The 24,748-nt window shown below is 40.2% G+C and overlaps 1 protein-coding gene across 2 annotated transcripts in view; it reads right to left on the bottom strand.

Annotated features, from left to right (window-relative positions):
* tbx15 (T-box transcription factor 15) overlaps window positions 1–24,748 on the bottom strand; it is a 114,736-nt gene that overhangs the window by 53,242 nt on the left and 36,746 nt on the right. For both annotated transcript variants that reach the window (XM_072585248.1, XM_072585247.1), the window contains exons 2-3: window positions 16,195–16,420; window positions 8,222–8,323 (exon numbers count right to left, since the gene is read on the bottom strand). In XM_072585248.1, coding sequence (XP_072441349.1) covers window positions 8,222–8,323; window positions 16,195–16,286 — 194 coding nt within the window. In that variant the 5' untranslated portion in view covers window positions 16,287–16,420. The remainder of the gene's footprint in view (window positions 1–8,221; window positions 8,324–16,194; window positions 16,421–24,748) is intronic.

The following is a 24,748-nucleotide window of genomic DNA, read 5'->3' as shown; positions in this document are numbered from 1 at the left end:
AACATTTTAATAAGGCCAAGCAGACTTTACGCAGGGAGGCTGTTTCTCCTGTTTGGGGAGTCTAGTACCAGGGTCACAGACTCAGGGTATAGGGCAGACCATCTAAGGCTAAACTAAGGAAACGTTTCCTTTCTCATATTGACTTTCCAAACACAGACTGGAACTGCCATTGCATTCAGGGCTTGGATGGTGAGGAATTTATTAAATGTGTTCAAAAACATTTTCTTTATTAATATGTAGATGTATCTACCAGAGAAGGAGCAAAGCTTGACCTTCTCTTGGGAACTAAGGCAAGGCAAGTGAATGAAGTGTTAGGAGTGGAGCACATTGGGACAAGTGATCATAATTTTATTAGTTTTAAAATAGTTATGGAAAATGATAGACCTTATACAAAAGTTCAAGTTCTTACTTGGAGGAAGGCAAATTTTGACAGTATGACAGAACTTTCCAAAGTTAATTGGGGCAATCAGTTCACAAGTAAAGGAATAACTGGCATGTGGAAGGCTTTCAAAAGTGAGATAACGAAAGTTCAGAGTTATCTGCATGTAATAGTAAAGGGTAAGGTTGATAAGAGTGGGGAACAATGGATGAATAAAGATATTGAGGCTCTGGTCAAAAATAAGGAGGTATATGTTATAGGTAGAAGACAACTGGGACCAAGTGAATCTCTGGAAAAGTATAAGGTGTGTAGGGATATCCTTAAGAAGGAAATCTGGAGGGGAAGAAGGGAATATGAGATAACCTTAGCACATAAGATTAAGGATAAACCAGAGAGAATCTATAGGTACATGAGCAAAAGAGCAACCAGGGAGAGAATAGGGACCCTTAAAAATCAACAAGGTTGTCTATGTGTGAACCCACGGGAGATGGGAGAGATCTTGAACAAATACTTCATTACAGTGGAGAAAGACATGGAGATGAGGCAACTTGGGGAAATGAATATTCACGTCTCGAAAACAGCCCACATTACAAAAGAGAAAGTGCTAGAGGTCTTAAAAAATATAATAGTGGATAAATCTCCTGAATCTGATCAAATGTATCTCAAGACATTGTGGGAAGTTACGGAAAAAAATGTGGGGCCCCTAGCAGAGTATTTGTATCATGTATAGCCATGGGCGAGGTGCTGGAGGACTGGATGATAGCTAATCTTGTCCCTCCATTTAAGAAAGGCTGTAAGGAAACGTCGGAGATCTACAGATCAGTGAGTCTATTATCAGTGGTGGGTATGTTGTTGAAGGGGATTCTGAAAGATAGGATTCACATGCATTTGGAGAGACAAGGGCTGATTAGGGATAGTCAGCATAGCTTTGTATGTGGGGAATCGTTTATCACAAACTTGATCAAGACTTATGAGGACATAACCAAAAAGATTGATGAGGTCAGAGTGGCAGACGTTGTCCACATAGACTTTCGTAAAGCCTTTGATGAGGCTTCACATGGTAGACAGATTAGTAAAGTTAGATCACATGGGATTCGGGGAGAGCTTATCAATTGGATACAAAATTGGCTGGATGATAGGGGACAGAGAATGGTGGCAGCGGGTTATTTTTCTGACTGGAGGCTTGTGACCAGTGATGCTCCACAGAGACTGGTGCTAGGTCCAGTGTTGTTTGTTATTTAAGTGATTTTAGCAGACAAGGTTAGTAAGTTTGAGGACAACACCAACATTGATGATATAGTCGACAGTGAAGAAGGTTATTTAAGATTATAAAAGGATCTTGATCAACTGGGCTAATAGGCTGAGGAGTGGCAGATGGAGTTTAATTTGGATAAATGCAACATATTGTATTTTGGTAAAACAAACAAGGGCAGGACTTATACAGTTAATTGCAGGGTCCTGGCAAATGTTATAGAACAGAGAGACCCAGATACATAATTAATTGAAAATTGCATCACAGGTAGACAGGTTGGTTAAGAAGGAGCAAATTAGCGCAGATGCTGGAATCTGTACTGAAAACAAAAAATGCTGGAGATCACAGTGGGTCAGGCAACGTCCGTGAAAACAGAGTAAACTAACATTTTGAGTCTAGAAGACTCTTCGGCAGAGCTGATGTGAAGTGTGGAGGGGGGCTGCATTTATGCAATAGTTGGGGGTGGGGGGGTGGGGAGAGTGGGGGGGTGGGGGGGTGGGGGGGTGGGGGGGTGGGGAGAGTGGGGGGGTGGGGGGGTGGGGGGGTGGGGAGAGTGGGGGGGTGGGGAGAGTGGGGGGGTGGGGGGGTGGGGAGAGTGGGGGGGTGGGGGGGTGGGGGGGTGGGGGGGTGGGGAGAGTGGGGGGGTGGGGGGGTGGGGGGGTGGGGAGAGTGGGGGGGTGGGGGGGTGGGGGGGTGGGGGGGTGGGGAGAGTGGGGGGGTGGGGGGGTGGGGAGAGTGGGGGGGTGGGGGGGTGGGGAGAGTGGGGGGGTGGGGGGGTGGGGAGAGTGGGGGGGTGGGGGGGTGGGGAGAGTGGGGGGGTGGGGAGAGTGGGGGGGTGGGGGGGTGGGGGGGTGGGGAGAGTGGGGGGGTGGGGAGAGTGGGGGGGTGGGGGGGTGGGGGGGTGGGGAGAGTGGGGGGGTGGGGGGGTGGGGAGAGTGGGGGGGTGGGGGGGTGGGGGGGTGGGGAGAGTGGGGAGAGTGGTGGAGTGCTACAGGAGAGAGTCTGCTGATAGTGCAGATTAACTGATTGGAATATGAGAATGGCAGAACTGTGGTGCGCCTAACTGCCAAACTGGAAAGAACAGATGGTCCGCTGGGGAAGAATGCAACAAATAAAGCTAAATGAAAGGGAAGAAAGTAGGACGAAGTACACAATTTGGAGATGTTGAACTCAATATTAAGTCGAGAAGGCTGTAAAGTGCCTAGTCTAAGGATGAGATGTTGTTCCTCGAGTGAAGAACATGTTTAGCACACTTGCTTTCATTGCTTGGCTTAGACCATTGAGTATGGGAGTTGGGACATCATGTTGAGGTTGTACTTTTAGAGTTCTGGTCACCCTACTATAGAAAGGATATTATTAAATTAGAGAGGGTTCAGAGAAGATTTACTAGGATGTTGCCAGGATTAGGGGGTTTGAGTTATTAGGAAAGGCTGGATAAGCTGGGGTGGTTTTCATTAGAGCATAGGAGATTGAGGGGTGACCTTATAGAGGTTTATACAGTCATAAAGGACATAGATAAGGTGAATACTCAGGGTCCTTTCCTTAGGATGAGGGAGTTAAAATAGTGGGCATATTTTTAAGGAGAGGAGAAAAAATATTAAAAAGGGACCTGAGGGGTAACTTTTCATACAGAGGGCAGTTTGCATGTAGAATGAACTGCCGGAAGAAGTGGTTATTACAGTTACAATACTTAAAAAATATTTGGGCAGGTTTAGAGGGATGTGGAGAAAGTGAGGACTTCCGTTTCCCCGGCCCCCAACGCCTCATCTTCACCATGGATATCCAATGCCTCTACACCTCCATCCGCCATGACCAGGGCCTCCAAGCACTCCGTTTTTCCCTCTCCAGAAGTCCCCAACAGTACCCTTCCACCGACAGGTGGCTGAACTGGTACTCACCCTTAACAATTTCTCCTTTGAATCATCCCACTTCCTCCAGACCAAAGGGGTAGCCATGGGCACACGTATGGGCCCCAGCTACGCCTGTCTCTTTGTTGGCTACATAGAGCAGTTGACCTTCCATAATTACACCAGCACCACTCCCCACCTCTTCCTCCGCTACATTGATGACTGCATTGGCGCCACCTCGTGCTCCCGTGAGGAGGTTGAGCAATTCATCAACTTCACCAACACAATCCACCCTGACCTTAAATTTACCTGGACCATCTCTGACACCTCCCTACCCTTCCTGGACCTCTCCATCTCCATTAATGATGACCGACTTGACACTGACATTTTATACAAACCCACCGACTCCCACAGCTACCTAGATTACACCTCTTCCCACCCTACCTCTTGCAAAAATGCCATCCCATATTCCCAATTCCTCCGCCTCCGCCATATCTGTTCCCAGGAGGACCAGTTCCACCACAGAACACACCAGATGGCCTCCTTCTTTAGAGACTGCAATTTCCCTTCCCACGTGGTTAAAGATGCCCTCCAACGCATCTCGTCCACATCCCCCACCTCCGCCCTCAGACCACACCCCTCCAACCGTAACAAGGACAGAATGCCCCTGGTGCTCACCTTCCACCCTACCAATCTTCACATAAACCAAATCATCTGCCGACATTTCCGCCACCTCCAAACAGACCCCACTACCAGGGATATGTTTCCCTTCCCACTCCTTTCCGCCTTCTGCAAAGACCGTTCCCTCCGTGACTACCTGGTCAGGTCCACGCCCCCCTACAACCCGCCCTCCCATCCTGGCACTTTCCCCTGCCACCGCAGGAACTGTAAAACCTGCACCCACACCTCCTCCCTCACCTCTATCTAAGGCCCTAAAGGAGCCTTCCACATCCATCAAAGCTTTACTTGCACATCCACTAATATCATTTATTGTATCCGTTGCTCCCGATGCGGTCTCCTCTACACTGGGGAGACTGGGTGCCTCCTAGCAGAGCGCTTTAGTGAACATCTCCGGGACACCCGCACCAATCAACCACACCGCCCCGTGGCCCAACATTTCAACTCCCCCTCCCACTCTGCTGAGGACATGGAGGTCCTGGGCCTCCTTCACCGCTGCTACCTCACCACCAGACGCCTGGAGGAAGAACGCCTCATCTTCCGCCTCAGATCACTTCAACCCCAGGGCATCAATGTGGACTTCAATAGTTTCCTCATTTCCCCTTCCCCCACCTCACCCTAGTTCCAAACTTCCAGCTCAGTAAATGTCCCCATAACTTGTACGGACTTGTTCTACCTGCCTATCTCCTTTTCCACCTATGCACTCCACCCTCTCCTCCCTGACCTATCACCTTCATCTCCTCCCCCACTCACCTATTGTACTCTATGCTACTTTCTCCCACCCCCACCCTCCTCTAGCTTATCTCTCTATGCTTCAGGCTCACTGCCTTTATTCCTGATGAAGGGCTTTTGCCCAAAACGTCGATTTCGAAGCTCCTTGGATGCTGCCCAAACTGCTGTGCTCTTCCAGCACCACTAATCCAGAATCTGGTTTCCAGCATCTGCAGTCATTGTTTTTACCTAGAAAGTGAGGACTGCAGATGCTGGAGATCAGAGTCAAGAGTGTGGTGCTGGAAAAGCACAACAGGTCAAGCAGCATCTAAGGAGCAGGAGAATCGACGTTTCGGGCAAGAGCCCTTCATCAGGAATGGATGAAGGGCTCTTGCCCGAATCGTCGATTCTCCTGCTCCTCAGATGCTGCCTGACGTGCTGTGCTTTTCCAGCTCCGCACTCTTGACTTAGCAGGATATAAGCCAAAGGCAGGCAAGTGGGACTAGTTTGGGAAACTTGATCAGCATGGATGGGTTGGATTGAAGGGCCTGTTTTCATACTGTATGACTCTGAGTCTGTGACACTCAGAATGTTGCCACCATGTGGAATTCGCTACCACAGAGGGCTGCGAAGGCCGAATTACTGAATATATTCAAGAAAAAAAGAAAGAAATGTTTAGATGGTGAAGGCATCAAGGGGTCCAAAGAGAAAGCAGGTACACAACATTTAAATTGAGGAACAGCCATGATCGTATTGAATGGTGGAGCAGGTTCAAAGGACAAAATGGTGGACTCATGAGCCTAGTTTTGTTGCTTCTATGTTAGCATGCTACAGTCTAGCATAGGCAAGCAACTGGTATTGAGTAAAAACTGTGGATGCTCTAAATCAGAAACAAAAACTGAAGTAGATGTAAAAGTTCAACAGGTCTGGCAACATTTGTAAAGAGAAATTAGAGTTCTTAATTTTCTTCACAGATACTGCCAGACCTGCTGAACTGGCATAGATTGCTGTTTTGGATCATCAGGCAATTGTTAAGGTCTTCCTGAATGTGTTTTGCTTTCAAATCAAGATGACACATAACACCAAGAAGGTACCAGAGCAGATAAAGAACAATTTCTGAATTAGTGGTGCTGGAAGAGCACAGCAGTTCAGGCAGCATCCAAGGAGCAGCGAAATCGACATTTTGGGCAAAAGCCCTTCAACAGGAAGTTAAAGAACAAGCCATGCTGACACCATTCTCCCATTATAAAGACATGACTCCTTGAGCCATGGAGAGGATCAGCAAGATAAATTTTGGAGATATGGCATTATTGTCTGCAAAGTACTCATCATTTATTATTTTCTTCACTTTGATAGTATTCACAACCGCAATGAATTTCTATTGAGCGCTTAATGGAGGAAAAGGTATAAGGTTTTTTTTTGTTGGAGTATAAATCAAAAATAAATTGACACTGAGCCAAAAATTAAAAAGAGTCACTTAGAAAATAGAATTCAAGAGGACTATTAAAGGATAAGAGCAAGATATGGAGAGATTAATGAGAGGAATTCTAAAGCTTATGGACTGGACAACCAATGACAAATCTAATATTGGTAGGGGGTAAGAAGCAGAACAGAAGTAGAATTTGAGGAATAGAGAATTTTTATTGCATTAAAGAGCTGGATGAGTTTACAGGATTGGGAGGGGTAAGATCATTGAAAATCTTGAAGATAAACATAAGAATTTTAAAGTTCATGATTAATGCTGAAAATTCCTGTCATTCACTTGACAGTAAATTGGGTGGTGGCATCGCCTTAGTCTATCCGAGCTCATTTGCAGAATGGGAAGGTTCTAAGTATGGTCTTGAATCATAGTTACAAAGGGCAGTCCTGGCTTTCCAAACGACATCTGTACATTCTTGAAAGCTTGCAAGTAAGGTCAGCATTGTAGACTGCTGTATCACAAAAATCTCACGGCTGATAAATCCAAGTAAGATTGACATGGTCTGTAAAGATACACTTTTCGGTATTAACAGAACTCCACGCTAATGCTGAATATTTTTCATTATGAATTAATTGTCCTTATCCAGTCATGAAGCAATATGGAGAAAATTAATATTGTATCCAATCCTTCAGGTTGTTGAATGTAATTTGTATTGCAATTGTCAATACTTCAGGAAAGTTTTACTTTCTAAGTTGACAACTTCAGTAAAATAAAACAAAAGCACTAGGGGTAAAACTGAGAGAACTTCAAATGCAAATGTAAATAAATTCTCACTCCCAAAGAAAGCTATTCTTTCAACATTAACAAAAATACTAGATGCCTTGCTCTATCATTTAAAAACTTATCGGTCAGGTAGATAGATACCCATGCTATTCAGGAAAGATGTCATGTCCACTGGAGTAGTGTCATGTCCACTGCAGTAACATTCAGAGTGGGACTTCAGCTGAATATTTTCTGAGTTATGTGCTGACAGTGCTGATCCATTTCAATGCAAAAGTTCTGAGTCAGAAAATGTAGTGCAAAATTAATCAGGTACACGATGGCATGCCCACTGTTACAATTTGCACATGCTATAAGCACTCAACGGATGCTTGTAAAATTGGACCTGTACTGTAAACTCATGATGTCACTAAAAGTGTTCATGGGTCCTTGAGTTTAAATTATTTTAAAAATGCTGCTTCCCACATATTATATATATATTTCTATTTTATTTCGTGTGAAGAAGAGCACTCCACATTTCTGTTGACCTTCAGGTATAGAACAATACTGAGGTTTCAGTCAAACAATATAAATAGGATTGAATTGAATTAGCTTTATTGTCAGAATAAACTCAAATAAGTACAATGAAAAGTTTATAAGTCGCCACTTACAGCACCAACTCTCTAGATGAAAGTCAGAGTCATTAACATCCATTGCAAATTATAGGAAACTATATGTACATCATAATAAGCCAGTCTAATATTAGCTAAATGAAGTAGGTTAAACTAATGAAAGAAAATTGAGAAATTATAGTAGATTGTAAATCTTTATCGTAAGTGATACTTCATTTGGACTATTGCAGTGGATTATTCAATGATTATTCACAGTTCAACATGTTTTTGTTTGAGAATTATTTGGAAACACCTTCAAGGAACAAACAATGAAAATCAACCTTAAACAATTTGAAATGCCTCATTAAGATATTTGCAACTTAATTTAACTTATAAAGTATTCCTGTTGTAGGTCTCCATCCAATGTACACCTTCTCTCGTAAATAGTGGGTATTTACATTATTAAATTATAACAGAATAACCAGGTTGAAACCATCTTTTGGGACTAAAATTAAATATATCCATACAGTAAAACTGTAGTGACCCAACCACTGTGGAACATACCGGTATCTCTTGTTGTCAACAGGAATGATATCCATTGCTATATAGTATTGCTGATGAGGATCCAGCCCTGTGAGTTTCACTCTAATTGCTGGGAACATTCGCCTGTGAATACAATCAACCATATGCTCCAATTATAATGAGTTCATTCATAAGTTTTATGTTTCCCCTTTTACTCCATTCTCCACAAGCCATAATCATTCTTTGAGGCTGTATTTATCGACAACACCATGGCTAGATAGAGCAATGAACACACATATTCAGAAACACAATGCTGCAGTATGCTGTTGTCTAAGAAGTAATCTAATTCAGTCTTGCTTCAACCAAAAAACTTCCTACACAACACCACACATAAGCCTCAGGCATAACATCGTTCAATATGTGTAGGGAATTATGTAAGACAGATTGATTTATCCAAGTCTGTTTATGCTCCTCGTTCTTGAGGATCAAGTTCCTATTGAGTGAAACTTCATTTCACTTAATGATATTTTCTTGTCAGATGTGATTAGTAAAAAAAACTCAAAAATTGTTTGCTTATGAGATCGGTCATCTTGATAGTGAAGTATGCAGCAGATTCCAACCAGGAGAAATTGTGTGTTTAGGTATGTTTGAACTGTATATGTGCAGGTGGATCCCATTGGCCATTTTTAACAGAGACGCCCTATTGTGTGAGGTAAGAACATACACCCCATTCCCTGACTGGGAGTATAAACAGGTTACTATTGGGCACAGCAGAGTGCTGAAGAGTGGTCTATAAAATGATTTCTTCTACAGTTTCCCTTCTTTGCTTCAGGCTTGCATGTTCTGCTGTGAGAAAAGTGCCATTTTTTAAAAATATATAAGCTATGTTCCCCTCTTCCCCTATTCAACACTGAGAAATGTTCAAAGCCCCTATCAACTCATATGCATGGTTGCCTCTCAGGCAATGAAAAAACATTTTTAGTATCCCTCACCACATCCTTAAATCTCAAAGCATGGGAATTTCTTTGGATGCTGGCTCATCCTCCAGTTTATAGCTGTGTTATAGGGTTTGGCTATTAGCCAAGCTGGAGGCAAAACATTCAGTATGAAATCGAAATTGCACACTATAACCATATACTGCTTTGGTCACTAGTATTTATCAAAACTCAGAACCATCTAACGATTTTAGTTTATTGAACAATTCTAGGTCTGTTCCATATTCATAGTGTAATTTGAAATTCTATGACACTGAACCAAAATAGGGGACTGTCAGCTTTACCAATTATTTCTAAGGAAAATCAATCAGTCCATTTCAAAACGTAAACTTATCTTGGTTCTGAACATTTTGTTTTGATTTGCCCTGAGCTGACACAAGGGACATTCTGAACTATTGGAAAACTGAAAATGTGCACCGTGTTTTAACATGTATCCATTTTGTTACCCCATTTGACCTTTATAAATTAGAACATAATCAACAACATAAACACATTATATCCTGGATGAAGTAATCTCTATTTGACGACAGATCCTGGGAGAGAAAAAGAATAGGGCGCAAATTAGAAATCAAACAGCAAAAGTGAAAAGCGAATTTTAATTTACTCCAGTGCATACAATAAGAAAATCAAACTTATTTAGAATTTCTTCATATTTGGTAATAGTCAGTTTCTGTGCCTGAGAAAGAGAAACTTGTTTCCACGTAATTGAAAGTTGGTGAGTCCAAGAAGGGTTAATTCCTGCTTGAACTTGATTTGCAAGCTGCCCATTCTTGTACACATTCAAATTCACTTTCAAAGGGTTCTTGAGTACCAGTCATTTTACATATGGCTTGTGGAGCACAGAATAAGTGGTGACATGTATGCATAATGCAAGAGAGCTGTGTGCTTAGAATTCATTGCAATGAAATATAATGCCAGTTTGCATTTTCGCCTTTGCCCTCACGCAAAAAAATTTCAACAAGGGAATAACTGAAAGTGAAATTGTATGGCAGAAAGCGTTTAGAGAAGGGAATTAAAGGACTATTTTTATTAACATTGACTGCCTCAGGGATTTCCTTCCTCTTTAAACTTTTCAATGTTATACCCTTAAATTTAGTTCCAAATGAAATCAATGCAGGGCAAGGTTCTGAAAACCATTCCTTGAAACGGTCAGATATCTGTATGGTTATTTCTCAATACTTTTTCAGTTATATGTTCAAGGATTCATTTGAAATATTTTCAAAGTAATGCCCTGTTCACACTTATTACTTGAAAAATGAAAACTGTTTTGTTAGGTTTATGCATAACCGAGGGAAGCGAAGGCCTAATAACATTATCACTAGACTATTAATCAGGTTACCAATTAATATTCTGGGGACCCAGGTCTGAAACCTGCAATGGCAGCTGGTGGAATTTGAATTCAATAAAATCTGGAATTAAGAGTCTAATGTGGACCATGAATCCATTGTTGAATATTGAAAAAACGCATCTGGTTCACTAATGTCCTTTAGGGAAGGAAACTACCATCCTTACATTGTCTGGCCTACAAGTGACTCCAGACAGCCAGCAAAATGGTTGACTCTTACTACCCTCTAGGTAATTAAGGATTGGCAATAAATGCTGGCCTAGCCAGTGATGCCCTTATCCCATGAATGAATAAACAAAAGGAAGGCATAATTTTGTCTTGGTGCAACACTACAAGATTATCAAATAGAAGGCTTGATCAGTAATCCCCGTAATCCCTATTTATTCCTAATTACATTTTAGCAAACTGGATAGTACAGTAAAATTAGAGTTCCCGATGAAGGACTTTTGCCCGAAACGTCGATTTCGCTGCTCGTTGGTCGCTGCCTGTGCTCTTCCAGCACCACTAATCCAGTAAAATTAGAGACCTAGTCAATTCAAAGTTCCCTGGTACTTTTCCAAGCAGCTGGATAAAAAAACTTCCGTTAACAGTGGTCTGGGTGCTGTGATACAATGGACCTCTGGAGGAGGTCAAGATGGATCATCCACCTGGCATTCTAGCCTTATCTTTTACACCATTGTATTGGGCTCTTCCATCATTGAGATTGTGGATAATTGTGGAGTCTCCTCCTCTGGTGAGTTGTTTAATTGTTCAACGCCATTCGCAACTGGATGTGGCAAGTTTATGGGACTTGGTCTGATCCGTTGGCTGTAAAATCAATTAGCCTTGTCTATCACTTCTACTTTATATTGTTTTGCATGCACATATTTGTAAGTATGCCTGGTACTGCTTCTGGAATGGCCTCCAGTATTCTTCATTGAACCAGGGTTGATTCCCTGGCTTGAAGGTAATGATTGAATTGGGGAGGAGTGTATGGCTGGCCATGAGATTGCTGATTGTGCTAGAGTTCAATTCTGCTGCTGTTACTCTACACAGCCTCATGAATTCCTCTTGAATTGCTAGATTTGTCAAAGCCTGTCCCATTTACCATGGTGATAGTGCTGCTGTACATAATGGAGAGTATCCTCAGTGTAGAGGCAGGACTTTATTTTCATAATGATTGTGTGGTTATACTCTTACTGATGTTGTCCCAGACAGATGCATGAGGTGCAGTATATATTTCTCTCTTGTTTGTTGCCTCACTACCTGCCAGACCTGGTCTAGCAGCTATGTCCTTTAGGACCTTGGCAATTTGATCAGTAGTATTGCTGCTGAGCCATTGTTGGTGGTGGACATTGCGTATATTTTGCATCCTTGCTAGCGTCACTGCTTCCTTCAACTGTTGTTCATAGTTCCTTGAAAGTGGAGTCGCAGGTAGATAGGATAGTGAAGAAGGCGTTTGGTATGCTTTCCTTTATTGGTAGAGTATTGAGTACAGGAGTTGGGAGGTCATGTTGTGGCTGTACAGGACATTGGTTCAACCACTGTTGGAATATTGCGTGCAATTCTGGTCTCCTTCCTATCGGAAAGATGTTGTGAAACTTGAAAGGGTTCAGAAAAGATTTACAAGGATGTTGCCAGGGTTGGAGGATCTGAGCTACAGGGAAGAGGCTGAACAGACTGGGGCTGTTTTCCCTGGAGCGTCGGAGGCTGAGGGGTGACCTTACAGAGGTTTACAAAATTATGAGGGGCATGGATACGATAAATAGACAAAGTCTTTTCCCTGGGATGGGGGAGTCCAGAACTAGAGGGCATAGGTTTAGGGTGAGAGGGGAAAGATATAAAAGAGACCTAAGGGGCAACGTTTTCAGGCAGAGGGTGTTACTTATATAGAATGAGCTGCCAGAGGATGTGGTGGAGGCTGGTACAATTGCAACATTTAAGAGGCATTTGGATGGGTATATGAATAGGAAGGGTTTGGAGGGATATGGGCCGGGTGCTGGCAGGTGGGACTAGATTGGGTTGGGATATCTGGTCAGCATGGACGGGTTGGACTGAAGGGTCTGTTTCCATGCTGTACATCTCTATGACTCTATGGAGGAGTACTGATTCCTCTGAGCAGTGCTGAGGGAGGATGGTATGTAGCAATCAGCAAGAGGTTTCCTTGCCCATATTTAACCTGAAGCAATGAGATTTCATGAGATCCATAGATAATGTTGAGGACTCCAAAGGCAACTTCCTCCTGACCACATACCACTACAATTCTGTGATGTGATTATGTCAGGCTGTTGCTTGTGTAGGCTGTGAGACAGCTCTCCCAATTTTTGCACTAGCCCTCAGATGTTAGTGAGATGAACTTTGCAAAGCTCATAGTGTAACTCCTGCCATTGTTATTTCTAGTGCCTAGTTCAATGCCAGGTGTATTTTCTGGTTTCATTTCCTTTTTGACATTTTCTAGCAATTGTTACAACCGAATAGCTTGCTCAGACATTTCAGAGAGCAATTAAGAGTCAAACATATCGCTGTGGATCTATAGGCTCAACCAGGAAATAATGGGTTCTTCCTTCCCTAAAGAACATTTATGAATGAGATTTGTTTTCTGATGATTCACAATGTTGACATGGTCAAGATTAGACTCTTTATTGCAATTTTTAAAAAAATTAAATTTCCACCATTAACTATGGTAGGATTCAAACTTGGACCTCCAGAACATTACCTACATCCCTGGATTAGTATTACTACCTTTAGACGATCACCTCCCCCATTGTCTTGCTGCATAAGCAGAATGCTGTATATGAACTGGGTTAATCCTTTAAGGTTTTCTGAAGAAGGGAAGTAACACTTTGTGAAAAGAGCAATAATTGGGAGATTTATAAAATGAACCAATAAAAGAAATAGACACTACCTAGCTCCAGATTTCCACATTACTCCTGGCTGGTATTACTCTTGTAGAACCTACTAGAAAATCGAAGGCATCCAATTGTGCTTTGGTCCCAGCTAATTTCTTGATTGTAAAAGCCTTGTAAAAGTTACAACCTCCACCTGCCTTTCACCAGAGAACTCATGTCATGGAGTGGGTATGTAACTATTCTGTTGTGCTGGGGACTCATCTAACCTGCAAGTCCATAGTTCAATGGATTAGTAAGTGTTTATTCTGCGACTGAATGTCAGTACTCTGAGTGAAATAGGGACAGCTTGATATATATGTAAATAGTCCCAGCTGGGGATGGTTGTCAATTCAGGCATGGAAAATAGCCTGAACATCCCAACTTTTTTTTGGTTTCCCAAAATCTGTTTGAAATGCTTATATAGGGGAGATGACAAGAATGACGGTGGGGGGGGGGGGAGGACATCTTGAGCTGCCACCCAGTGGAAAGCAAGGAAGCAAATCTTTCAGGTACATGGGGCACACAGGTACAAAAGCATTATCTGATGTGACAGCGGTACACGCAGGCCCTCTGCAAAAGAGGTCTGCTCCTGCAATCTGTGGTGCTATTAGTGTGGATCAGCACTGGCAGGCACTATCCCTGTGCAACAGTCAGGATTACAGATTCTATATCCCTAAAGCAAAAGGCTTATGCCAAAGAAACAGCCTATACAGCTTAGATCAACATTTCTGTTAATAAATCATCTCCAAATATGTAAATATTGAGGGAAAAGGTTAAGTAAATTATTTAAACATTTTAATTCATGAGAACTGTGATTTGAATAGGTTCTTTTTCAATCCCTATATTCTAAGCCAGCTGTTGGCAGCTTCAAATTTCATGAATCCAAGTTTTGTTAATTCTTGGCCAGTTTGCAAGGTTTGCATGTAGAATGGGTCGGGAGAACCAAAGACGTTTCTTGAAAACTATATAATTTACCATGAATCCAAAACTTTGTAAACATAACAAAATGTGAAGCTTTTCAAATGTTCATATTTGATTAATTTTTCTAATCGAGGTTCTCTTTTTGTCATGATAATATTTTGTTACTCATGCCCTGCTCAATAGGCACTAGAACCTTTAGCCAATCAGCCCAACGAGTCTTAATTTAATTAACTGTTAGCAAGTGGTTCAATTGTATAATAGATTGCAACCCAACGTAATTCTATTGTCTTACTTCCCTGTCTCCAGACATGTGCATCAACATCTTACTGGATAGTTAATAAACATAATTCTCTAACACTGGGTGTGGGAGTGACTTGGAGCAACAGTAACACATATTTAGCCCCTTTAACAACATTCTAATCTAGTTTACAAGAAATTGGAGTTCAGCAACCAGAAATTATATGCATTAACCAAAACAAAGTCAAAAAGACAGGCTTCAAAGAATAAAGAATAAAGAACAAAGAAAATTACAGGAACAGGGTCTTCGGCCCTCCAAGCCTGTGTCGATCCAGATCCTCTATCTAAATTTGCCACCTGTTTTAGAACATAGAATATATAACATAGAACATCACAGCGTAGTACACGTCCTTCGGCCCTCGATGTTGCGCCAACCTGTCATACCAATCTGAAGCCCATCTAACCTACACTATTCTATGTACGTCCATATGCTTGTCCAATAACGACTTAAACATACTTAAAGTTTTCTAAGGGTCTGTATCCTTCTGCTCCCTGCCCATTCATGTATCTGTCTAGATACATCTTAAATGGTGCTATCGTTCCTACCCTTACCACCTTCGCTGGCAACGAATTCCAGGCACCCACCGCCCTCTGCGTGGAGAACTTTCCACCCATATCTCCCCTAAATCTTTCCCCTCTCACTTTGAACTTGTGACCCCAGTAATTGAGGGAGAAAGCTTTTTGCTATCCAGCCTATCTATACCTCTCATGATTTTGTATACCCAATCAGGCTTCACCCCCCCCCACCAATCTCTGTCTTTCTAATGAAAATAATCCTAATTTACTCAACCCTTCTTCATAGCTAGCACCCTCCATACCAGGCAACATCCTGGTGAACTGCCTCTGCACCCTCTCCAAAGCATCCACCTCCTTTTGGTAATGTGGTGACCAGAACTGTACACAGTATTCCAAATGTGGCCAAACCAAAATCTTATACAACTGTCCTCTTCAAGGAGATTTTTGAAAGTGAAGAAATAGGTAGATAGGCAGAGTTTAGGGTCATGTTTCCCAAAAGTGTTCTCACTGTGACTCCATTTTGCAGTTTAAAAATAAATGTTGCAACTACTCAGTGAGCACAGAGAGAGCAGGGATATGTCAGAGATGGAGCATAGTTGTTATGAGTTGATAAGAGCTCCTGCTTCAGAACGCATGACTCCAAAAATTCAGCTTGTGACCTCACTTGAAGTCCTGAACCCCACTCTAAGAAGCCATGGTTTAGAGAGTGAATTTCAAAGTGTAGGGATAAGATGACTGAAATGGGATGGAGTGAGGATAGGGGTGAGTAGGAGAGAGGGAGGATACAAAGAATAGTTCAGGGTCAGAGTAACAAAGACTCTGTGTTGGAAGACTGATGACAAATGGGGAGGAAGAGACAAAAGTGAGAAAAACGCTTTTGAATCAATGCTGTATGAGTTGGAGAGCCGTTGGTGATAGAAAATTTTGAAAGGCAGGATACAGCTCTGGAAAGACTAGATAAACCAATTATGAATGTCATTGCAAAAAAAAAGCTTGAAATAATACTACAGACTGAGCTTTTTTTTAGAAAATGGTTTACATTTAAAATCATCAAAAGGCAATCTTGTCTCATACCTTCCAGCTTTGGTAATAATCATTTCAGTGCCAATGTCATGAAATCTTTTCCAAAGATCAACACATTGCAATTCCATCTGAATCTCATCCATGGAGGAGGTTGGAAGAGATGTGGTGGAGTTAGGAGTGAGTTCTGCAGGAGAGCTGTAGGAACAAGCAGTATGTTGGGTTGGACTCTCACCGTCTGCTCCTGGGCTGTGTTCCTGATCTGAGCTCAGTTGGGACTCTGCAAACACAATGCAGGAAATCTCATTCAACAATAGACTTAAAGGAAACTAAGCATATGAGAAGCATGTAGTCAAAATACAAAATTTTAGTAATTAGAAAAAGTTAATTAGTACCATGCAATGGAATAAAGGTTAACACTTTGCTTCATTATCAACCATGAAGACAGAAATTTAAATTAAGGATACTGGTAATCTAGTGCCAGTCAACGTTCCTCCACGAGGAACGTAAACCTTAGTTATCATTCTTTCCTTTATTAGTTTGAACTCTTCATAACGATTATCACCTTTTTATTTAAGGGTCATGCTTATCACTTCACTTATCTTCAACCATCTTATCCGCCAAAGTCTAGAAGTCACTAAGCCTCATTGCCTTGTTACATTATCTCTATATTAAAATGCTTCTTTGAATACACCTTCAGTCACCTCCCACAATTCCCTTTATTCTCAGATACTTCTGACTCCCAAATGTAAGTGCTTCGGTAGATATAACAAAGTTAAAAGGTATCAATAGGTGTGAGTTCCTCTTTAAAGCTTCTTTTTTGCCATATGACGCATTTATTATTTATCTTCTTATTGAAAGCATCAGCACTTACTATATTTTAGCAATGTATAACTGCTCATTAGGCAAGTCACAGATTTAACTTCAGCCTTGCTGCACCATATTGAGAAGGTGAAGATTTGCATAGATGCTAATGACATTTCCACACCGCATTAGTATGAGTAACCCCTGGGAATTATAATTATATTTTCTGTATTAAATACCAGTTAGAAATGTTGTTGCTTAGTCTACGCCACAGCACTTTGAGAGTTCATACAGTGCAATTCCTTTTAACCTGCTAGTAATAAAAAAAAATTTGCAAAGTTGTCGAAACATGATTTGCAAAGACGTGAATTAGTGACATTGGGGTTTTATGATTAAAATCTAGGTCTACAAAGAGATGTGGTTAGGTCTGTTGTCTGTTCTCAGGTCTTTAAACAAAACCCTTATTATGCTAGTTCTAGTGCAATATATGAAAAAGTTGGACAATCTAGATTCTGGTTCTGCACTTGTATGAATCTCAAAATAGTGAGCAAATTAACAGCAAAATAGAAGTCTCTTCCCAATGTTATACTTCACATAAATCAATTTCCCCACCCCATTCACCAACTGTAAATATAACAGGCTTCATTTTGCTGATGATTGATATTGCCATTCTCTCTGCTGAGTACATATGATAATTTATGCTTAATTTAACTGTTTATCTCGAGATAAATGCAAACGTAAGTTGCAATCAGTTGAACAGCCATACATAAAACTCATCACAGTTTTATCCAATGTAATTAATATTAAGGGCAGTGGCAATGTGAGAAGGAAACTTTTTTCTATGCAGTGAGTGGTTAACATCAGGATTGTGGTGCAGGAAGAATTGCTTATTTATCCAAAGAGAAAAAAAATTGCAGGGCAAGAAATTTCCCTGGAGCTTCACAGGCTGAGGGGTGACCTTATAGAGGTTTACAAAATTATGAGGGGCATGGATAGGGTAAATAGACAAAGTCTTTTCCCTGGGATGGGGGAGTTCAGAACTAGAGGGCATAGGTTTAGGGTGAGGGGGGAAAAGATATAAAAGAGACCAAAAGGGCAACTTTTTCACACAGAGGGTGGTACATGTATGGAATGAACTGCCAGAGGAAATGTTGGAGGCTGGTACAATTGCAACATTTAAAAGGAATTTGGATGGGTGTATGAATAGGAAGGGTTTGGAGGGATATGGGCCAGGTGCTGGCAGGTGGGACTAGATTGGGTTGGGACATCTGGCCGGCATGGACGGTTTGGACCGAAGGGTCTGTTTCCATGCTGAACATCTCTATGACTCTAAGAAGAGAAGGTTGGGAGATTGGACCTAGCTGAATTGCTCCTGCGATAAGCTGACATAGACATGGTGGGCAAAATGTGCTGAAACCAATCGATTATTCTGTGAATCTATGCTTAGTTAGTGCTTAATAACAGAATACCTGTGTAATGGAGATAGTGGAAATATGCAACAAAAAGGTCATAAAATCAAAGAATCCCTCCAGTGTAAAAGCAGGCCATTTGGAGTCCACACCAATTTGCCAAAGAGCATCCAGTTCAAAATATTGCTTACTGTTTTAACTTTTTGGGAAGGACCATTAACTGGCATTATTATGTTCATTTTTTAACATCATGTAGCCACATTATACTTTGAAATACAGGTTTTAAAAAGTAACTCTTCTTCCAAAAAATGTTAGTGGAAAAATGTTGCAGAATTCCCAAAACATGACATAAGTAGTCACCTTGCTGTAAGTCTGTTTATATAGAAAAAAAGAAATAGCCTTATGCAAACTCAGAAATAATATGCTTCTGGATTAAATTTACTTAATGGAATTTACCTACTAAGTACAATATCCACTATACTCATTAATCACTGAGAGTAGACCTGATGCCACTCACAATGGTTTGCCACATTCTTGAAAGGCAGCAATGACCAGAATCAGTTACCTCATATCAGCGACTGTTATTTTTAACAATAGGCAAGTGTTTACAAGCTCCATTTAGCTTAAATTAATAATACTTTTAGCCAAAATAATTACTCATATCCAGGAAAACTGAAAGTTCAATGTTGGAGGGAATGGTGAACGTAGGGCTCAATTCTGATGAATGTATCATTAGGTTGCCAAGAAAATTTATTCTTGGATGAAAATTCTGCTTGGATGAGGATTTTTGGAAATTGCAGGTTAAAAGTAGCCAATTGGCAGAATTTTTTCACCATAGCGTCAGAAATTATTCAATCAATCCAAACAACATTAATAGAAAACACTTAACAAAACATGCATTTTGCATAGAAGTAAATTGTATTCTGATAGCTCTCAATAAAACATTTGTACCTTTAATTACGCAACTGTCTTGAATAATAATTATTTTTATAATTCCTGAATTTGAATTTTAGAATCCAGACTCTATTTAAAGGGGAGCTCTGTTTCTAAATATAGTGGAAGAAATTGCATTTATGTAGCAATTTTCATGATCTCAGAAAGTTCCAAAGTATTTTGCAGCCATGAAATGTAGCTACTGTTGAGGGAAATATTGGTAGTCAATTTGTGCACTGAAAGCTCCCACAAACAAAGGTACGGTGGCCAGCTAATCTGAAATGAGTGATATTACTTAAACAATAACTACTGACCAGGAAACCAAAGATAACTCCTCAACTGTTTTTCAAAGTAATAATGTGTAATCTTTTGTCACCACCTTTACAGCACTTGAGCTCTTGGTTTAATGTCTCACTGAAAGATAACATCTCTGATAGTGCAATACATCATTAACATATTTAGTGTAGAATATGACTCAAGTGTCCAGAGAGGGACTGTGAACCTACAATGACTCAAACAAAAATACCATTACTATCAATTGTTGATTTCAATGAAGAATCATAATAACTGGAATGATCCCAACTGATTTTGCCAGTTTGAATTTTCTGTCTGGAATAGTGATTCAGATATCTGGCATAGAATTAATTTTGTTCAGAATTGCAAATAAAGTTCTTCACTTTCAAATGCCAGACCACAGCAGCTTGCAGTACATTGTGGAACCAATGCAACTTGGAGTAAGTAGTATTATTGTTTTATAAATAGAATATATCATAAAGTTTTATTTGTAGAAAATGCTAGAATCTTATATGCATTTCAAAGAGAATTTGTTAAACACAGAACAATGAATATACTTCATTGACTGATGTTTTAAATGCTACATTAACCTAAAGTGACTCAAAGTACAACTGCTATCAACAGGGTTATCAGATATTGAAGGGTGCATCTAAAACAGGGGAAACAGCCCCAGCCTGTACAGACTCTCCCTATAGCTCAAATCCTCCAACCGTGGCAACATCCTTGTAAATCTTTTCTGAATCTTTTCAAGCTTCACAACATCTTTCCAATAGGAAGGAGACCAGATTGCACACAATATTCCAACAGTGGTTGAGAGTAGATAACTCTCCACCACAACGTTATGAATATGTGAAACATGTTGTATGGTATGACAGGTACATAGGGGATGTGAGATGGTAGAATGAACTTGAATAGAATGGGACAAAATGAAATGTGGATTAGCACAGTAGTATTTTGACACAGAAGAGCTTTGATATATATTATATAGTCAGAACTCTAGCCCTGAAACATGACTAGAATAAATTATCAACTAGGAGAAAGTGAGGACTGCAGATGCTAGAGACAGAGCTGAAAAATGTGTTGCTGGAAAAACGCAGCAGGTCAGGCAGCATCCAAGGAGCAGGAGCATCGACATTTCAGGCATAAGCCCTGAAGAAGGGCTTATGCCCGAAACGTTGATTCTCCTGCTCCTTGGATGCTGCCTGACCTGCTGAGCTTTTCCAGCAACACATTTTTCAGATCTAGAATAAATTATCAGGCTTAATGACCCAATAGAAAAATGATAGAAAACAGTTATTTGCTGAATAATTAAATCTTTATGTTGCAAAACAGCAAAGCATAACATTTCTTGCTGAGAACATTCTGCTAATTTGTAGCACTTGCAACTCCTACTAGAAAGAGTAATTTAAATAGCAATCTAAATTCATTAGTTCTTACAGTAAGCGAAACTGCACACAGAATGTAAAAACAAAATATTGCAAATGCAGGAAATCTGAAATGAATAGAAACAGAGTTAACGTTTCCAGTCTACTATGACTCTGAGTCATACTGGACTCAAAACATTAACTCTGTTTCTTTTTCCATATATGTTGCCTTATATGCTGATTTTCTCCAGCATTTTCTGTGCTTGTTGCGTACAGAATATTATTGACAGACCAGAAGTATTTTATGTTCTTGAACAATGCAATATTTTGAAACACTGCATCCAAGAAATTGAACTATGTGGCACAGTGGTTAGCACTGCTGCCTCACAGCGTCAGAGACCTGGGTTCAATTCTCGTCTCTGGCAACTGTCTGTGTGGAATTTGCATGCTCTCCCAGTGTCTGTGTGTGTTTCTACCCCCAGTCCAAAGATATGCGGGTTAGGTAAATTGGGCATGCTAAATTACCCGTAGTGTTAGGTGTAGGGGAATGAGTCTGGGTGAGTTGCCCTTCGGAGGGTCGGTGTGGACTTGCTGGACCAAAGGGCCTGTTTCCACACTGTAAGTAATCTAATCTAAATTATGTTGAATTAGTTCCTCCTACCATTCAGTGTGCAATGTACTTCCCATTAAATTCATGGCTAACCTCCATTCCTTGTTCTATGAAGTTGTGACGTAGGAGCTGAAAACACACAACTTATGCAGCCAGAACCTGTCATTTTAAGTTTTTATAGGAATTCATCTTCACATGTTGATTTAACAATAGGCAATGTAGCAGCCAGTTAATGGTGCAGAAATCCAACTTTTAAAAATTTGGCAGTCTTAAGTTATTCATAGAGTATCAAACATCTGGCTGATTGAAAAGTAGCAATTAATTATTAGAATCCTACTGGGATTTATAAAGTGCCTGATGCTCTTTCATATATATCACTTCTTAGAAATGCTCAATTGAATTATAATCTTCTAACCCCTTGATGTTCACCTATTCTTCTACATACTCCTTGTTCTTCATATTGTCAATATAGCAACTTTTCACTATAGAAGTACACGTGTTGAAAGATATTAATCCACTTGGGTTTCAAAGTCACTTAAATATAAAGCACTGTCAAGTGGCATATTGAATCTTTGTATTAGCACAAACTAAGAAATGCAATCGGTTTCAAAAATCTCCTGAACCATGAAGTTGAAATGTTTACTCACATCATGGTGTGGAGTATAGTGTCGAGGCTAGTCGTTTCCCAAAAGGGAAGAAGCCAGGGAAAATTAAAGTGGAACAGATTTCCAAACCCGTCATTCTTTTGTACCTCTGGGTTGATGCAGCATTGGTAGAGACTTTTAATTTTTTTTTGGTTATGAATTGCTCATGGGGTAGGAATGTCCAATTGAGTAAAGGGAAAAAATAACAAAGAGGGCTGCTAACGGCACAAAAAATGCAGATTCAAAATACCAACATTTAAGGTTCTCACTTTGCTTTATTGATTTATCTAATATTGAGGGGAATCACTTAAGAAACTGTCACAAACAAAAGTCATAAACTACATAAAATCCCTTAATAGGAGCTTTCTTAAAACACAGAAACAATTTAAGTAGTTTGAAAAAGGATGTAAAGTTGAATTGTGCAACTGGTTTGAGTCACAGATTTCTGTGACATATGGCTCTGCAGCTCAAATCCCTCAGATACCAAAAAATACTTTTGCAATTTCATCAGTTCTCATTCCAGCTGCCAGGTGGGAAGCAAGGAAGCTTGCCTTAAGGGCAAAAAAAACCTGATGGAAGTGCTGTTCACATTTCATATATTTAACAATCATCTTTGGGTTGAACAACAGTGTGACCCCAGGATGTCATGGAAGCAATTTCCAATGTGAACAATACTTTGCCTAAGGACACTGAGCAAAAGTCAAAAAGCAAAAATTAACCAAGATCTAGACTTAGAAAACCACATTTAACTTGTGCGATTAGTTGATTGTACATGCCTCCAATCTGAATATGTTCTGTCCCTATAGAATTGAGATGCATCAGTTATTCAATTTTGTATCATACACAAAGAAGACAAGAGATTAAAATGAAGTTAAGTGCTTTCAAATGGCTTGTTAAATCTTTAAACGTCAAAATTTTATTTGGAAAACAAGCTGAATGTTTCTATTATGAACAGTTTACCTAAATTTTCTAGCTTTTTCTCTTTTCCTTTACTGAAAGTCAGCCTAGGAAAAGTTTGACAGGTCTCCACTGTTCTCTAGCACCTTGGTAAAATTGATATTTAAGTCAGTGAATCTAATTAGTGCATGGCTGTTTAATCATTTGGGAGAATGCAGCATTGCATCTACGTCTCGTGTGCCCTTGATATCCACAAGCATAGTCCTTTCAGTGGGCACCATTGAAAAATGATTTCGAACAAAAGCCATTGCTGATCTGTTCCTGTGATATTTATTATCTTCTGAATGAATTCTAGCTTCAAGTTATTTGCTCAATACGCAGCATATATTTAATTGTATTGCATTGGCTACTCACGTCAATGATCATATTTACTCACAGTTGGCATAGCCATATCAGAATCTGTAATTGTGAGAATTTACTGTCACACATAAAGCACGTAGAATAACATCACATGCTATTAAAATGTGATTTGTGAACTAAGTTCAGTAACCCCCTGAACATCTTGCAACTTGGAAACGAAGGTTTATTTTTCATTTACTTTAAAACATATTGTCCAGAGTAAATGGTAAATGAATTGCTCCCAGTTTGATTCCTATCTGTCATTCAAAACGACATGTGAGAGCACTTACACTGGAAATTCCATCTAGCAGAAGGAACAATTCATGGAAAAAGTCCCAAAGAGATCAGAAACATGTATTTAATAAGAGTGGTTGTTTTGATTTTATTATATTAATCAGAGATGATAAGGATTTAACATTGTAATTGTAACATTATCTGAATTCTGCCTTGTTTCCAGTTCTTTATTACATATAAACGTTTTACTGGATGTTGCACTTAAAATTCAGTTGTCTGGTGCAAAATCTAAACATTTAAAATCTTTGTCACATTTCTAACTCTTTGCAGATAAAACTGAGTTAAATTTTATATCAGTAGTAAATTGTGTATTGAATGTCACAATTTTAAATTTAAGAAAATTGGTTAGAAAAGGTGTGTATACAATGAATAATGCTTAGTTATAGTTAATTCTGCCAAAGTCCGGTCCAAGATTCATGTGCTTTTGAATAGAATGTACCTTTAGATGTATTCAATGTAAAATGGAAAAGCTTGGTAAAGTTATTTCATTGTACATTTGCTCTTGGATTTGGATGTCTCTGTTGAGGACAATATTTATTGCCCATTTCTCATCACAGTTGGGACAGGACATACATAGGGATGGTGAAGTTGGTACTTGGGACAATGTCTGTATGGTATGGTTCTGTGATTATATCAAGCTGTTGTTTGACTAGCCTTTGGGACAGCTCCCCCAATTTTGGCACTGCTGCCCCCCCCCCCACCCCCGCTCCCCCAAGCATTGGTAAGGAAGGTTTTGCAGATTACACAGGGCCGAGATTGACATTGTCATTTCAAGTGCCTACAATTAAGTCAGGTCATTTGTCGGATTTCATTCCTTTCTGCAGACTTGGCAGTGATTTTGATACAACTAAATGGCTTGCTTGGCTATTTCAGAGGGCAGTTAAGAGTCAGCCATATTACTGAGAGTTTTGAGTCAGACATAGGCCACATCAGCTAAGAATTACAGATTGCCTCCATTAA

This window comes from Chiloscyllium punctatum, chromosome 15 (genome assembly GCF_047496795.1).
Source record: "Chiloscyllium punctatum isolate Juve2018m chromosome 15, sChiPun1.3, whole genome shotgun sequence".
Classification (NCBI taxonomy): domain Eukaryota; kingdom Metazoa; phylum Chordata; class Chondrichthyes; order Orectolobiformes; family Hemiscylliidae; genus Chiloscyllium; species Chiloscyllium punctatum.
The sequence above is the reverse complement of the archived record's forward strand: the minus strand, read 5'-3'. Positions and strand labels throughout refer to the sequence as shown.